The sequence below is a fragment of the Lissotriton vulgaris genome, chromosome 1_1 (genome assembly GCF_964263255.1).
Source record: "Lissotriton vulgaris chromosome 1_1, aLisVul1.2, whole genome shotgun sequence".
Lineage (NCBI taxonomy): Eukaryota > Metazoa > Chordata > Amphibia > Caudata > Salamandridae > Lissotriton > Lissotriton vulgaris.
Window position 1 is genome coordinate 1828774191 of NC_141685.1, and position 18002 is coordinate 1828792192.

At 48.7% G+C, this 18002-nt stretch overlaps 1 protein-coding gene across 1 annotated transcript in view; it reads left to right on the plus strand.

The window, feature by feature from the left end:
* The window catches only part of EEA1 (early endosome antigen 1), a 641400-nt gene that overhangs the window by 502279 nt on the left and 121119 nt on the right, over window positions 1-18002 (plus strand). Inside the window, exon 24 of the mRNA XM_086919279.1 lies at window positions 2100-2231. Within this exon, the coding sequence (XP_086775405.1) occupies window positions 2100-2231 (132 nt within the window). The remainder of the gene's footprint in view (window positions 1-2099; window positions 2232-18002) is intronic.

The window sequence follows — 18002 nt, forward strand, 5'->3', positions numbered from 1 at the left end:
ATGTGAATCTATGAAAGACACCCCTAATACTGGAGAAGAACATAAGTTACTTACCTGTAAACTGTGTTTCTCCAGTATTGGTGTCTTTCATAGATTCACATGCGACCCTCCCTTCCTCCCCTCAGAGGCTCTCTTCTCCTCAGGCACTTTTTGGTTACTTTGTGCTACGAAAATCTGAGGACTTGGGCTTCTGAGGAGAAGGTTCTAGAGGGAGCTACAGCCTGATTGGCTGGAATGTGGATCAAAACATAATGACACTGATATGTTACTAAGTTGAGTTTCTCCCTTAGGCTTTCTATGGGCCTATTCTGTTATATGGTACTTTTGAGTTTTCTGGATACTTTACTGTATTTTATGTATGTATATGTATATATATAATTATGGTAATTTTTATTTATATATGCATATATTACTGCTATTTTATGTACCGTGGGACTCCCACTCCGACGACTGGGAATATTCAAGCATGTGAATCTATGAAAGACACCAATACTGGAGAACCGCAGTTTACAGGTAAGTAACTTATGTTAATCTTTAACTAGGCCAAACAAGAGGGAATGAGGAGTGTAAAGAACAAATGAGGCTTGGCAGCAATGCATTACTTAATGGAATAGGTAGGAAATGGGACTGTTAATAAGATAGTTGTTCTGATCTATTTACAGTACCCTACTTGTGCTCCCTCTCATTCTATTACTTATGTTCTGTAATGGCATAATGGCAATAAAGATGTTTTAACTCAATTGTGTGGCAATCACTTTGTTTTTGTTTTTTAAATGTCTTTGTATTGAATGATCAAAAACAAAGACGGAAAACAAAATACAGTGAAGTCTCGATAACTTCCGACAATCATAGTGCTTTGGTACAATATCAGTCAATACATTACACTGGGCCCATAACAGAGCTTCATAGCTTTAGCAGTTCCTTTACAATATTAACTTTAGTCTCCCACATGGTACGTAATCTGGGGGAAGTGTCACTGAATGTACATATCATCCCTCTATTTTCGTTCCATGCACCCCAGATTTTGGACCATTTTTGTGGGCACCCTCCCTCATATATCACCCTCTCTGGGTAATCACTTTGTTGCACAGAAAGAGTGAGTTGTAAACTTTTAACAGTGGAGGAACCTTTCATTCACATTCAGAAGGATCAAATTGTCCTAAGGACAAATCCTCACTTCCTGCTCGCTGGATCATGTCAATGAAATCATTAATTAACTGATTTTTCTTTCCATACACTGAGTGGTCCCAAGAGCAATACACACATTGAACGTCAAGAGGACTCGAGCATATTGTGATTGATCAGACTAAATCTGATCGCAAAATGCACGAACTCTGTATTGCGTTTAGAAAACCTCTCTTGGAGAATCTAGTTTCAAAGTCTGGTCTTGTGTGAGAGTTAAGTGCATTCAAGCCTGTTATGTTGAAGGAATATGAATGCTGCATTCTGTGAACAGAGCATATTCGGCTTCAAAGAAGCGAGTTACAATGGCTTTCCTAGGCAAATTACCCATAGCCGGTATGTGTTAGCTTTCATATGGTTAACAGCACACAATTTGATGAGACCTAATTGTGTAGCTATTAGATTCCGTCAAGAATTCAGGCAACAGTACTTTAACTTTACTCCAAATATCTGCTTTATTTTCTCACTAGCCACCACTTAAGGCAGGGCATATTGCTTTGTAGTCTATGTAGAGCATGTGATCTTCAGCAGCACTTGCTACAAATGAAAAACCCTATTTACCCTATAGCTATTAGTTTTGTGTACTTTAGATTCACATGCGCCTGAGTCTTTCATCTGGTGCATTGTGAGCCTCTGCAAGAAATTAAGAGTTATCCCGAAACCAAAACGTATATTTCAAAGAAAAACAACGTGCAAATGTCCACACCCAATACTATATAGCTAAAGTGTGCAGAGCATGTCAATCTACTGCACTGAAAGCTACTGAGCAATAGTTACAGTGTAAGTAACATTGTATTTAACCTAAAATCATGGTTTTCTCTCTGCTTTGATATTCTGAAGTCCAGCAAGTAAATACTCCAAGCCAACAATGAATATTGTTTTATAATCCAAAATTCCACTTTGTAATTTTTGCATAGACACTGTTGGAAGAAGAATTGTCCTGTGAAAAATCAAAGATTAAAGAAATTGAGGAGATAAAATCTAAACTGGAAGAAGATATGACAAAGCAAAGCAAAGTTCTGGATACCTTGAAGCAAGATTTTGAGAAGGTATAATGTATATTTATATTTTTCCTCTTACTGACATTACAGTTTTGTGGACTAGTTGAAGCATGGTTATTTGGTTAGCATTAAATGTATAGGTTCAGTGACATATACGAACAGTAATGACGTGTTCACATCAGTGATTTACACTTCTAGATTGCATTGTTACCTAGAAGCTGCATGTCCTGGTGCAGAGTCCTCACCAGTTCAGCAGATCTGCAAAGAGAACACACTATATAAGAACAGTAGAGAAAAGTTGTACTGTAATAACTGCCTAACAGATGGTCAGTTATATCTTAATATGTGTAAATATATATATTTTCATTCCAAATCCTCCGCCTATTCGCAGAAAGTACTCAGACACTCCAGCATGCTGAATAAAGTTTATTTAATGGAAGAAAAACACGTTGTTTTTCTGCCATTAAATAAACTTTATTCAGTATGCTGGAGTTTCCGAGTACTTTCTGCGAATAAGCGGAGGATTTGGAATGAAAATCTGGGGCCCCCCGGTAGCCCGAACTCGGACTGCCTGTGTGACAGTCTTTGAAATCCAACCGGGACTGACTAAAGCCCGCGAACCACAGAAAGGAATTACGTCAAATTTGGTAGAAAGCAAGCTCTTGGTCCAGAAAGAGACCTTTTTGTGATTTGGTGTAAATCCTTTAAGTAGTTTTAGAGATATTCAACTAAACCTAAATTTGTAAATCTATGTTCACGGATCCTCCCCTGACAGTCCCCATGCTGTAATCTGATTGGCTGCCAACACTTCAACCAGAAAGTGTTGACAGCCATCTTGGGACTGGGCTTCACTAAAGATGTAAAAAATAAAGAAAACGGGTCACGATATAAATACTCTGACCCCCCTAGCTCTGGTTGCAGGTGGATCCGTAATTCTGCGGAAGAATTGGGGAAGGGGAAGCGCAGTCTGCCTGACTTTACTAATTTACATTGTTTAATCTACAGGATCAAAGCAAGAGCATTGACACAGTACAGACTGCCGAACACTAACAGCGCCTTTGCTTCCAAAGAGAAGGATGGATCAGTGGAGGGAGTGGTCCTCTCGCCATCCTGGACTCCTGAGCAACAGAGGGACTGCCGCCAGGTCCTGGGGCAGTTCTCCTCTGTGTTTCCCTTATCCCTGGGATTACCCACCTGTGCACCCATGATGTGGACACAGGAGACAGCCTCCCTGTCAAGTCCAAGTCTTACAGGCTGCCAGATAAGGTGAAGGCCAGCATCCAGAGTGAAGTCACTATGATGCTGGAGTTGGGGGTGATAGAGCCCTCCAACAGCCCTTGGTCCAGTCCGGTGGTTCTGGTACCAAAAGATGCCCCACCGGACACCACACCAGAACTTAGGTTCTGTGTGGATTACAGAGGACTGGACTATGTGACCAAGACTGATGCTCATCCTATCCCTAGGGCGGATGAGCTTATTGACCGACTGGGGGCTGCCCGATGCCCGAGTACCTTTGACCTCACATCAGGGTACTGGCAGATCGCCCTAACGCAGTGATTCCCAAACTGTGCGCCGCGGCGCCCCGGTGCGCCGTCATGAGGAGCCAGGGGCGCCGCTGCACGATGTGGAAATTGTAGCACTCGCTGTTGAAAGCCAGCTCATATTTCTTTGAAGTGCTGAAGAGGCTTCAACAGCTCCTCCCAGACCTGCAGTCTTATCAATTAGCCCCATTGTCATTCTGTCTGTGGCGATTCTCTCACACAGAATGACAATGGGCCATACTGCAGTTACAGAAGCCTAGCGCACGCACGGCAGGATTGCATTACCTTGGGGAGACATAGAAACTTACTTATTTCGATTTTTCATTATTAAAACTGTTCTTGCTATCCCACATTCTGTCCGGTGTTCAGAAGAATGTTTGATAAACAAACTAATTTCAACGTATGTGCCACTGAAACAGGAGCCATGCTTTGGGGTTCAGGGTGCGCAATTTACTTTGAAATACACGGCTAATGGTAACGACTTCCGAGTTATTTACTTGCCTGCAATTATAAGACCATCATTCAAAAATTCAGTTTAACTCTGGCGATTAATGTATCTCCTTGAGAGATATCTAAACGTTGACTAATCCCAGTTTTGACTCCTCATAAAATAGAGCAGATGGACAAGTGCCTCTTGCAAATCACAGAGTGTAACATGCTGCTTAAACAATTGTTTTTATGTAGATGGTTCAGGGTTGCTTTGGAAAATAATAAAAAAGTATTAGTAAGGGCAACCCTCAACCACAATGTTATGTTTTGAACCCTGAATTTGTATTTCTCCAGGCTAAAACGCACTTAACATATAATTAGGAATTGAGCACTTATGTGGCTGCAGTTTTTTCCTCACAATTATTGAATTGCCACATAACCCATTAACTGTTGCATAATCTGCAGATTTAAGCAGAAAAAATTAGTTTCTAGCACAAAGGATCAAACGTTTCTAAAAAAGTGGCGAAATGTATTCACGCGCCATGTGAATGGTAGTGTATGTGTGTGTGCTCTCTTGTGCTTTGCTATGATGACTTGAATGTGCTCTGCTGCATTTGCTATTTGGATGTGTGTGTACTCAGCATCTGCAGAAATAATTTGTGCTTTGCTGCAATTGCAGCTACAGCTTGTCTCTGGTTTGCTGTATTTGCATCATTGGTGCATGCAGTCATGTGTGAGCTCTGTTATATGTGCTGTATTGGCATGTTTGTGCTCCGTTTAAAATTACTACATTCATTAATATCCTCCTCTTTGTGGTTCAATATGCTTGATTAGCCTTTTGCGGTCGCAAACAGCATGATTCTGCAAATCAGACCGTTTGCAATTGAAAAAGACTTTGTACATATGGCCCTAAGTTCCTTTCTTGTTTACAGCACCGGGAACTCAATACTAACTACATACTTGTGGGGTGGGTGCAGGGTCAGAGGCCTGGTGGAGAGCGTTGGGTGGGTGAGTGCAGGGTCAGGGGCCTGGTGGAGAACGCGGGGGGGGGGTGCAAGGCAGAGGGGAGAAGGGTGCACGGCGGAGGGGAGAAGGGTGCAAGGCGGAGGGGAGGAGGGTGCAAGGCGGAGGGGAGGAGGGTGCAAGGAGGAGGGGAGAAGGGTGCATGATAGAGAGGCGAAGGGTGCAAGGCAGAGAGGCGAAGGGTGCAAGGCGGAGGGGAGAAGGGTGCAAGGCGGAGGGGAGGAGGGTGCAAGGCGGAGGGGAGGAGGGTGCAAGGCGGAGGGGAGGAGGGTGCAAGGCGGAGGGGAGGAGGGTGCAAGGCGGAGGGGATGAGGATGCAAGGAGGAGGAGAGAAGGGTGCAAGGAGGAGGAGAGAAGGGTGCATGAAAGAGAGGCGAAGGGTGCACGGCAGAGAGGCGAAGGGTGCACGGCGGAGGGGAGAAGGGTGCAAGGCGGAGGGGAGGAGGGTGCAAGGCGGAGGGGAGGAGGGTGCAAGGCGGAGGGGAGGAGGGTGCAAGGCGGAGGGGAGAAGGGTGCATGATAGAGAGGCGAAGGGTGCAAGGCAGAGAGGCGAAGGGTGCACAGCGGAGGGGAGAAGGGTGCAAGGCGGAGGGGAGGAGGGTGCAAGGAGGAGGGGAGAAGGGTGCAAGGCGGAAGGGAGGAGGGTGCAAGGCGGAGGGGAGGAGGGTGCAAGGCGGAGGGGAGGAGGGTGCAAGGCGGAGGGGAGAAGGGTGCAAGGCAGAGAGGAGAAGGGTGCAAGGCAGAGAGGAGAAGGGTGCAAGGCAGAGAGGAGAAGGGTGCATGATAGAGAGGCTAAGGGTGCACGGCGGAAGGGAGGCGGGTGCACGGTGGAGGGGAGGCGGGTGCAAGGCGGAGGGGAGGCGGGTGCAAGGCGGAGGGGAGGAGGGTGCAAGGCTGAGGGGAGGAGGGTGCAAGGAGGAGGGGAGAAGGGTGCAAGGCGAAGGGGAGGAGGGTGCAAGGCGAAGGGGAGGAGGGTGCAAGGCGGAGGGGAGGAGGGTGCAAGGCAGAGGGGAGGAGGGTGCAAGGCAGAGGGGAGAAGGGTGCAAAGCAGAGGGGAGAAGTATGCAAGGCAGAGGGGTGAATGGTGCAAGGAAGAGGGGAGAATGGTGCAAGGTAGAAAAGGGTGCAAGGCGGAGGCGGAGGGGTAGGGGGAGAAGGGTGCAAGGGGCAGGGTGAGAAGGGTGTAAGGCAGAGGGGAGAAGGGTGCAAGGGGGATGGTGATGAAGTTAAAATGTGCCCCCCCCCACCTCTGGAAACATTTCTGCGGACGCCCATGATCGGAGCCCACCCCACGTAAACTTCTTGTAACGCCACAGAGCTCCTTGAGCTTTTCTCTAGTCTGGTTACTTTTAGTGGGAGTGCTTTATACTACTCTATGAAGGTGTTGTATGCATTGAGATGTACTTTATAAGATCTTTGTGATTGCAAATAACGTTTTATGATAGTGATGGCTACTCTCTGAATCCTTCATCACGTCTAGGCCTGATTCTTCATGTAGACCAGTGATTCCCAAAGAGTGCGCCGCGGCACCACAGTGCGCGGGTAAAAAAATGGTGGGGAGCCATGGCCAACTGCCAATTAGGTCAAGGGAGCCACGGCTCAAAAAAGTTTGGGAACCACTGCCCTAACGGATGGAGCCAAAGAGAGGTCTGCCTTGTCCACCTCAGAGGGCCACTACCAGTTTAGAGTGATGCCCTTTGGACTGAAAAACGATCCTGACACCTTCCAGCAGCTGGTGAACCAGGTCCCTTCCGGTTCAGAGGCCTTCTCTGCTGCCTACCTGTATGACATAGCTGTCTTCAGTAGCAGCTGGGAGGACCATATGGGTCACCTCCAAGAAGTGCTTCAGGCCCTGCAGCAGACATGCCTGACTATCAAAGCCAGCAAATGCCAGATAGGGCAGGGGTCGGTAGTCTACCTGGGAGACTTGGTGGGCGGGGGCAAGGTGCAGCCCCTACAGGCCAAGTTAGAAACCATCCTGGCCTGGGAGCTTCCCAAAACACAGACTGAGGTCAGGGCATTCCTGGGCCTAACAGGGTACTACAGCAGATTTGTCAAGGGCTATGGCACTATTGTTGCCCCCTTGACTGAGCTAACCTCTAAGAAACTCCCTAGAAAAGTGATTTGGACAGAGACTTGCCAAAAAGCTTTTGACTCTCTAAAGCAGGCCATGTGCACAGCTCCTGTGCTCAGGACCCCTGACTTCTCCAAAGAGTTAATTGTCCAAACGTACGCCTCAGAGCATGGCATAGGGGCAGTACTTTCGCAACTCAATCAGGAGGGACGGGAACAACCAGTGGCTTTCATCTCCAGGAGGCTACTCCCCCCGGTACAGCGGGGGAGTGCTATAGAGAGAGATGCCTTTGCAGTGGTCTGGGCTGTGAAGAAGCTGAGGCCATACTTGTTTGGCTCCCACTCCCTGATTCAGACTGACCACTGGCCCCTCAGGTGGCTCATGCTCCTGATCATCCAGTCCAACCTTCAGTTCCAGCTCCTTCCTCACCCCCCCCATCTCCAGTGTGGATTTTCTAGTTGCTCGTTCGGTGAATCTCCTGGTCCCTCTGACTATAGTCCTACTTTACCGCCCCCCTCAAAACATGCCCTCCTTTGTGTCCACTCTGCAGGAACTCCTAGCTACTCTGGTGGTCAATAACTCGTCGGTCCTTGTCTTGGGTGACTTTAATTATTGGCCTTGGGACCCCAGGGAAGACCAGACCTCTAAAGACTTTTCGGCTACTCTTCATTGCCTTAATTTTTCTCCCCACATTCACGCCCCCACCCATGTTCATGGCCACACCCTGGACCAAATTTGGTCAGCCAGTCGTGCCATTTTTTCTCCCACTATTCTCCCATGCACCTGGTCGGATCACTCGCTCATCTCTTTTTCCATCGACCTTGGCGCAATAAATAAACCCCTTTTACCCAAGAACATTCTATCCCGGAACTGGAACCGGGTTGATCTCAATTCTCTTTGCACCTCTATTGCCTTTTCCTCTCCTGATCTATCTGAGCTCTCCCTTGATCTCCAAGTGGACGCCGTAAACTCCTGGTTGTCCGCCTCTTGCGACTTGGTCTCCCCCCTCAGGAAAGTTAAGGCTTGCCACCCCCATGAAGCCAACAAATGGTTCTCTAATGAACTTAAAACTCTTAAATTGGACCTTAGTCAGAACGCCAGTGGAGGCGCAATTATTGGCCCTCCTTGCGGGCCAAATACAAATCTCTTCATAACAGCTATAAGAGAGCTGTACTCTCAGCCAAAACCAAATACTTTTCTGAGAAGATTATATTGGCGGCCAATAAATCTATAGAGATCTTCTCCATTGTTCACAATTTGGTTGCTTCTGACAGTCAACCCTAATCTTGTTCCTTCCCAAGCTCTTTGCTCTTCTCTTAATGATTTCTTCATAGAGAAGATCGCTAATATCAAACGTAACATTCCTCTGGTACCTTCTGTTCCTTCCCCCCTTTCCTTCCCCTGCCCTCTTCCCTTCTTGATCACTTTCCTCCCATCTCCAAGGAATCTTTCCTTGCCCTGCTTAGGAAAGTTAAGTCTGGTTCCCCCGCGGACTGTGGGCCGGCTCGCATCCTAAGGGAGCTGTTCCTTAGTTGCCCTGATCCCGCCCTTTCTCTCCTCAATGCCTCTATATCTCAAGGATCAGTTCCATCATCCTTTAAATCGGTCATAGTCATTCCCATTTTAAAAAACCTGGTTCAGTCCCCTCCCTCCCCGCTAATTTTAGGCCTATTTCTCTCCTCCCCTATTAAGGGAAGATCTTGGAGAGTCATATTACCACCTGCCTCTCAGCTTACATCGAGGACAACCACCTCCTGGCCTCCCACCAAGCGGGATTCCGTCCGGTCCACTCAACTGAATCAGTGGTCCTTTCCATCCTAGACGAGCTGAAGAGCAAGGCTGACTCTAACTCACCTCAAGCCTTGGTGCTCCTTGATCTGTCCGCTGCGTTTGACACGGTCGACCATTCCATCCTTCTCGACCGTGTCAGGGCAGCGGGCATTCAGGGCACCGCCCTCTCTTGGCTCGCCTCCTTTCTCCAAGGGCGGTCTCAGGCGGTCCATCTTTCAGGCTTCTCTGCCCCCACCCGCTTGGTACCCTGCGGGGTTCCCAAAGGTTCTTCCCTGTCCCCCCATCTTTTTAATCTTTACATTTACCCCCTTATTGTTTCTCTGCTTGACATGGAGGTCTCCGTGTAGAAGTACGCGGATGACCTTCAGCTTGTATTCGACCTTTCCCCTTCCCCTGACTCCCTCCTGAAATTCCACACTACCCTCACTTTTATTTCTGACTGGATGAATCATAACCATCCTAAGCTTAATCCGGATAAGACAGAGTTGGTCCTGACAGGTGGTTCTTCCAGCCCCTGGTCTGCTGCTTTTTGGCCCCCCACCTTTGGTCCTCCCCGGTCCCCTCTGCTTCAGTTAGGACTTTGGGTATTAAAGTTAGCCAGGACCTATCCATGCATCCCCAGATTAGCTCAGTTGTTTCACCCTGCTTCTTATCCCTCCGTATTATCCGTAAAATCTCTCTGTTTTTTTCCCCCTGATGCCCTCAAACTTATTGTTTTGGCTATGATTCTCTCCCGTCTAGATTACGGGAACAGCCTGTACGTGGGCATTCCTGCCTACGAACTGCGCCGCCTTCAGGCCATCCAGAATCAAGCCGCCTGTCTCATTCACCATCTTCCCAAGTTTCATCACATCACTCCCCTACTCAAGTCCCTTCATTGGCTCCCCATTCTTCAGAGAACCCTCTTCAAGATGGGTTGCCTGGTCTTTATGGCCCGTGCCCGCACTGCCCCGGTTTTCATAAATTCCCTGATCAGTCTCTACACTCCCAGTCGTACCCTCCGCTCCTCCAATCAGGTTCTTCTCAATGTCCCTCGCTTCCGCAAGTCTAAAGTTGGTGGAACCAGGTTCTCCATTCTAGCCCCCCGCTTCTGGAACAGGCTCCCTTTGACCATCCGGTCTATCACTGTTTATCCCCAGTTCCGCAAAGCGCTTAAGACCCACCTGTTTGACCACGCTTATCCCTCTTAAATTTCCCCAGGTCCGCCTCTGTGTGCTTCTGTCAAACCCCAGCGCCAGGAACCGCTTGGTCGCAGTGCGCTCTATTAAGTACTTTCAACTTCAACTTCATGCAAATGATGGGGCGAGAATCCCAAATTGTTGAGGTGGTCCATTTCCCTACAGGGGATGGACTTCAGGGTGGAACACAGACCCGGAGTAGGCCACGCCAATGCTGACGGTCTCTCTAGGTTTTTCCGCCTTAGTGATGAGAACTCCCTAGAGGTTAGGTAGTTCTCCCCACTTTCAGCTGGAGGGGTCACGTGTTGGACCTGTCTGCCTTAGGGTGGTCTTCCCCTACCTTTTTGCCCTTGCGCCTCCCATTTTTACTGTACCTTTTTGTTGAACCTAGAACTCTGGGCGCCTCACCACTGCTAAACAGTGCTGAGGTGCAGGTGCTCTCCCCTAAAACCTTGTGATGCTGGCATATCTGCCACAAGCCCCTGCTACTGCAGTAAGGCTTAACGCTCCATAGACTAGCATTGGGAACCCCCCTTATGGGATAATTTCTGACAGTGACTTAATAAGTCTGTCATCTTTGGTCTTGTTGGACTCAGGGCGGGGAAGTCTTTCCAATGATATATGGGGTTTGGGCACTACTACGCGAGGGATCCCACTTTTAGAAAGTGGACCTTTTCCTGCTTACACTTAGATTGGGCATTGTAGACTCTCCCCTCCCCTCTGCATACTGATAGCTGCCTGGGTTGGGAGGTGGGATTGGTGATTCACACCTTTTCCCCTGGGATGGGCTGTGATGGGCTGCCCACTGTAACCTTAACGGCCTGTCTCTCGTCATTGAGACAGGCAGGTCAGGGAAGGCAGGGAACATACCAGAACTCCCTGGACTCTTCCCGAAGCCCCTTCCCGAAGCCCCTTCCCCAGGACCCTTCCAGAGACTTCCTCCACTTTCTAGCCACTAGACTGTAGAATATATATGGGAGGGTCCTGGCCTCACATTCTTGTTACACCCCTGGACTAAGAAGAAACTCTGCTGGAGTAAAGACTGCTGCGCTAGGAGGATTGCCACTCTGCTGGAGCAGACTGTTCCTAGGAACTGTTGCCCTGTGGTGATTGAGCTGCCCTACTGCCTGCTGATCTGGCCCTGCCAAGAGGAGACAGGAAATAACATCCCAGGAGTGTCTCCACAACTTTCAGAAGGACTGCCTTCATGGGACTGCACCCTTTGGAATTTAAAGGAAACTGCCTCTGCGCTGTTAGTCTACCTTGGTGCTGCCGAACAGCCTCTGCACCCTAAACACTGTCTCTGCAGCACTGGGTGTGGGAGACCACCTCTCACACCCCTAAATCACTGCCGCTGTTTGAGGACCCTGGCTGTCTGGCATAGCGCTGTGGAGAAACTAATTTTGACTAAGAGGCGCTGCAGGGAAGGCGCCGTACATGACCCGATCATCGCTGCTGGCCAAGTGCAGCGCAATATCTAAAAACCTTAACTGAGCATGGGTGCTTGCACACCGAAGCCAGTTTCAAATCTGCCCCCCCCCCGCAACCCCCCCCTCCGAATCACCGCCGCGGGCCTGAGCCAAGCGAGGCCAGCATCTGCCTTTGAAGTCACCGGCGGCGGCCCGGGATCTACGTGGGGTGCCTCCCTCGTGATCACCTCTGATTGCGACAGTGAGGGATCCAAGAGCGCTGTGTGTGTTCCCTGCTGCTGTATCCAAATGCTTACAAGGAAGCCGGGTGCATGCCGGCATTGCCTAGCAACGGAAGACTCCTCTGAACCGATGAACTGCGTCTAGGGCGGGAGGGGCTGCCGGGGCTGCCTTGTTCCTCACCCGTGCAGCGCCAGCTGAATCAGAGTGAGAGGGGCCTCGCACCAACGGCCACAATCGTACCCGCAGGTAACACCTCCGCTCCCACCAAGATGCTGTGACTGGGCGGATTGTGGGGCGGTTGGGCGGCTGCAACCAGATATGTGGGGACTGGGCAGGCCGTAGGAATTTACTTTGCTTTGGGGGCATTTTCTCTCTGAACGGGCTGTCGGAGACTGTGCTAAGTTGGTAAACGGCTTACTCGGTATTGTCCTCATCTGCCCCTGTGCCTCCGTTCACGGGACCGCCGGGGGCGGTCTGCACGTGAATGCAGGCCTGTTCACATGGCCTGTTTGCTTTGGGGCATTCGTGAACACCGGCCCCCCTGTGCAACCAGCCTCCGCATTACCCCATTTTCCCTGGTAGGAGCCCAGACAAATTGCGGCGCTGTTTGCTATAGAGTGCCCCACTAAAGGACCCTCTTATTTTGATCCTGAGTGGTTTCCATCGTAACGTCCCCCACGCTTGAGGCCGGGAGAGCCCCAGCACATGTTTTTCTGTGCTACAGACCTGAGACTGAACTCTCAAAACATCCAAACATTACCTCAACAGACTTGTTGCTCCTGCAAGACTGGCTTCCATAGACACAGGCAACAGATATAACCATTTAAGAGCCCATGATATATGTGTGGCTTTTTCTTCCTTATTGAACTCAACAGGAAACTGGGACTATTTTTTATACTGATCTTGCCTGGCAACTATATTCATTCATACTATTGATCTTGCCTGGAAGCTAGGGTTGGCTAAATATTGATCTTGCCTGCAACTGCATTTGTCTGATGATTGATCTTGCCTGAAACTGAGATAAAGATATGTTCGAGGCATGTGGGCTGCTGAATTCATATCTGTGCATAGATCGCCGCCTAGTGTTGGGTCCGGATGATTGCACATTGTTGTCCTGGAAGAGTCTTCGAAGTATCACGAGATGGGTTGCTCCTCCCCGGGACTAGAGTGCGCATGGGCATTGTCTCCATCCTCAGATTGTTTTTTTCCGCCATTGGGTTCGGATGTGATTTCCAACTCTGAGTTCGGAATCGATAGAAAAACTTTTCTAAAAGGCCAAAAGGCCTTCGGGAGCGTCTGTATTGTTATTCGATCGGTACCGATAACTTTCTTTCTGTAGTTTTCTACTAAGAACGTCGAATCGGGCCGCGTGGCCTTTTCGACAACAAGGGACCGATCGTCAATGGAACGAAGTCCATTCAAAAGATGCCCCAACTGTAACTCGAAGTTTTTCCACATAGATAAACACCCTGTGTGTAACAAGTGTTTATCTCCGGAACACAATGAAGCCGACTGCTTAGCTTGTGCGCAGTTTCGATCGAAGAAGACACTTCGGATTCGAAGAGCAGCGAGGCAGACTATGCAGAAGTCAGCGCCTGAGCCGGAGAACATATTTGAAGACGACGAAGAGGTCGTCGAAGCTGAGGACTCAGACCAACAGTCGGAGCAAGAGTCGGAACATGACTCCAGCTACTATGTCGACGAAGAAGACGACATCATCGAGGTAGGGGATTACGATTCAGGCATAGGAGCCGTCAAGGACTACTCCGGCGAGGACACGGGACCAACCGTGAGTACGGAGCCCAGTACATTTACTGATACGCTTCCGGATGCTCAGGTCGAGGCATCGCCGGAAGGCCTTAGCCAAGATCCTAACATCAATTCTATAGCCCCGCAAGTCAGCCCGGCTAAGAATATAAGACCAGAGCCATCACTGCAACATTACCTTTCCTTGGTAATAACGAAACCAAAAGTGAAGGAAGCAAAACAGAAACCGAAACTGATAGACTTTACAGTCTTCGGACCGAAAGGTGCGGATCCATTGGCGCCGACCAAACACAAAATGGCTGTCGACCCGGCTGGGTTGCATGTAAGGGTTGTCTAGCCGAGAGCTAGTACACCCAGAGACATGCCTAAGCTAAAGGCCGTTGAACCGACAAGATCGATGTCGACGCCGAGCAACACAAAGAAAGGACTCCCGCAGAAGATGGTTGTCGAACCGAAGCAGAAAGTCGACAAGCCGTAGTCGGTCCAAACAAAGACACCCGAGCCGAAGGCAAGGATCGAAGCGAAGGGGTCCGTCGAGCCGAGGCAGCAAACCATTGCTCCAAAGCAGCAGGCTTCGAAGAAGACACAAGGCCAAAAGGTGGTAGTCGAACCAAAGAAAACGGTCGGATCGATAACAATTTCGGCATCGAAGAAGTTCATCCAGCCGAAAAAGACTGTGGATGCACAAAAGTCCCTCGGACTGATAAAGTTTGGACTTCCAACGCACATGAGGCAAAAAACGGTTGAACCCACACCGGAAATCGACACAACACTAACAAAGAAGGCGATTACGGGGAGAAGAGCTCTAGCACATGAAGAGCAAGAGCCCTCGACAGAGGAACAATCCAAACTGTATGTTGACCCATATACTGGCAGAGTTACCCTACTAAAAAGGAAAATCAGACCAGACACTTACGCTGAAACCTATAAAATACCACTAAAGAAGAAAAGAGACTCTTCTACATCTCCTACTCTCTTTGAGCCTATCAGACCACATGTGCAAGAGACTTATATATATTCTCCCACACGCACATATGAGGATGTGGAATATGAGGATAATGAGCTTTATAATTATCCTGTGGACAATGACCAGGACAACCAAACTCAACCATGGTCTGACCCTGTAGATCCTCTAGAGTCTCAGCCCATGCAAGACAATACTGCATACATTGTTAAAACTTCACCTACAGAGGACACAGCTGCTTTCAATGCATTGATAGAAAGAGCAGCATACAACCACCACGTGGAAATGCATGCAGACCCCATTGAGGAAGACTTCCTTTTTGATACTTTCAACACCTCTGAAAGATCAGTCAAAACATTGCCAATGTTAAAGGGGGTGCTTAAACACGCAGGGGACATATTTAAGGAAACAACCAGGGCTAGAGTCATTAACCCCAGGATAGAGAAAAAATATAGGCCAGCACCAGTGGACCCTACCTACATTAAAGGACAGCTACCTTTAGACTCTTTGATAGTATCCAATGCACGTAAACGAGAAAACTCTCAGACTACTGGCAAGGCTCCACCTCCAGACAAGGAGTCTAAAATTCTGGAGGCCTCGGGCAAAAGGGTAGCTGCTCAAGCAGCTAACATATGGAGAATTTCAAACACACAAGCACGGTTAGCCAGGTATGACAGGGCCCACTACGACACACTAGAGCAAATTCTCCAGCATCTACCTGACCTTTATAAGGAACAGGCAGAGTACCTAATACAAGAGGGAAAGTTCATATCTAACGCCTTCATCAAGTGTGCTCTAGATGCGGCAGACACAGCAGCCAGGGCTATCAATACCAGTGTCATGCTTAGACGGCATGCGTGGCTCCGCATTTCTGGGTTTAAAAATTAGGTTCAGAGCTCTTTACTCAATCAACCTGTGAACCCTGATTATTTGTTTGGCCCTAATGTAGACACAATCCTAGACAAAATGAAGGATACCGAGACAGCCAAGTCTATGGGAGCCTTGCAGTCCCAACAATACAGAGGTGGCTCCTTTCGTCGCTCGGGCAACAGAGGAGCTGCACGAGCAGGCTCAACACAGCAAACCTCATACAACAAGTGGAACACGCAAAACACCTATAATAAAAACAGTAGAGGTAGATACCGTGGCAATAACAGCAAGGGTAGAGGACGAGGGAATAACACCACCAGATCCTCTACCAATACCAAACAGTGACTTCTTGTCACTACCCCCAGACCATGTAACACCGGTCGGGGGAAGATTACAGCAGTTCCTGCAAGTCTGGGAAAACCTAACCACAGACAAGTCGGTGAGGCAAATTATCCTGCATGGCTACTGCCTAGAATTAACCTCCACACCACCCAACATTCCCCCAAGACACCTTCCTATGTCCGCAGAACACCTACACTTATTGCAGCAGGAAGTCATCAGCATGCTACAAAAAGGGGCCATAGAACTAGTACCCGTAGAACACCAGGGTACAGGGGTGTACTCACTGTACTCCCTAATCCCCAAAAAGGACGGGTCTCTCAGGCCAATTCTGGACCTCAGGCCCCTGAACCAATACATCTTATCAGAGCATTTCCACATGCTCACTCTACAGCAGATGTTACCACTGTTGCGTCAAGGAGACTTCCTCGCAACACTAGACCTCAAAGACGCATATTTCAATATACCAATACACCCAGCACACAGGAAATATCTTAGGTTTACAATACAAAACCAGCACTACCAATTCAAAGTCCTTCCTTTTGGGGTGACAACAGTCCGAAGAGTTTTCACCAAGTGCCTTGCGACAGTAGCTACACATCTGAGAAGACAACATATTCATGTCTATCCGTATCTGGACAACTGGCTAATACAAGCACAGTCAGCCCAGCAATGTGCCAGCCACATGTCACGCACAATTCACCTCCTGCACAGTTTAGGTTTCTCGCTAAACTATCCAAAGTCCTATCTTCAGCCGGCCCACGTACAACAATACCTGGGAGCGACTATAGACACTCTGGCAGGGAAAGCACAGCCAAATTCTGTCAGAATAAACAGCATTCAGACACTAATCCAAAGGTTCAGGCCCCAACACTCGCTCCCAGCCTGAGTGTTTATGCAACTAATAGGCATGATGGCCTCATGCATTTTCATAGTCCCTCACGCGAGACTACACATGCCTCCGCTGCAAGAGTGCCTAGCACGTCAGTGGAACCAGGCTCAGGGACAATTAAACGACCTAGTGTTGGTGACCATTCGTGCATACAACTTTCTGCATTGGTGGAATCCACAAAACCTTTGCAAGGGACGACTGTTCCAAGAGCCTGTACCACAAATAGTCTTAACAACGGATGCATCCCTGATAGGGTGGGGAGCCCATGTCCTCCACCACACAGTGCAGGGCTTATGGACCACGCAGCAGAAGAAAATGCACATCAACCTACTGGAACTGATGGCAATTTTTATGGCAATGAAAGCTTTCAAATTACATCTGTGCAACAAAACCGTGTTGATCCGGACGGACAACATGACTGCGATGTACTACATACAGAAACAGGGAGGAACACACTCTCCCCCCAGCTGTCACATCTAGCTCAGAGCATGTGGAAGTGGGCCATTCAAAGAAACATTTTTCTCATGGCCGAACACCTCCCAGGCAAAGACAATCAAATAGCGGATCTGTTCAGCAGACTCAGCCAACAGGTGCACGAGTGGGAGATTCATCCCACAGTGCTTCAACCATACTTCCAACAGTGGGGACAACCAGAGATAGACCTGTTCGCCACAAAAGAAAACGCAAAATGCCGGTACTTCGCCGCAAGGTTCCCACACCCGCAGTCTCAGGGCAATGCGATATGGATGAATTGGTCAGGTAAATTTGCCTACGCTTTTCCACCAGCACCGTTGATACCGCTAGTGGCACGCAAACTGCGCCAGCACTCCATGACGCTAATCCTGGTTGCTCCAACATGGGCGAGGCAACCGTGGTACACCACATTCCTAGAACTTTCCGTGGTGCTTCATCAAAGACTAAAACTAACACCCAGTCTTTTAACGCAGAGCCATGGAGACATTCAGCACCCAGATCCGCAGCAGCTGAACCTTGCAATTTGGCTCCTGAAGTCATAGAGTTTGGCTACCTAAACTTACCTCCTTACTGCATGAACATTATCAAAGAGGCAAGATGACCTACCACAAGAGCATGCTATGCGGCAAAGTGGAAACGTTTTGTCATTTATTGTAACAACAATGACATAAACCCACTTGACGCATCAATCCAAAATATCATATGCTATCTTTTGCACCTACACCGCTGCAATCTAGCCTATACATCCATATGGATACACTTAGCTGCCATAGCAGCTTACCTTCAAAACAGGCAACACCTTTCACTATTCAGAGTCCCTGCAAT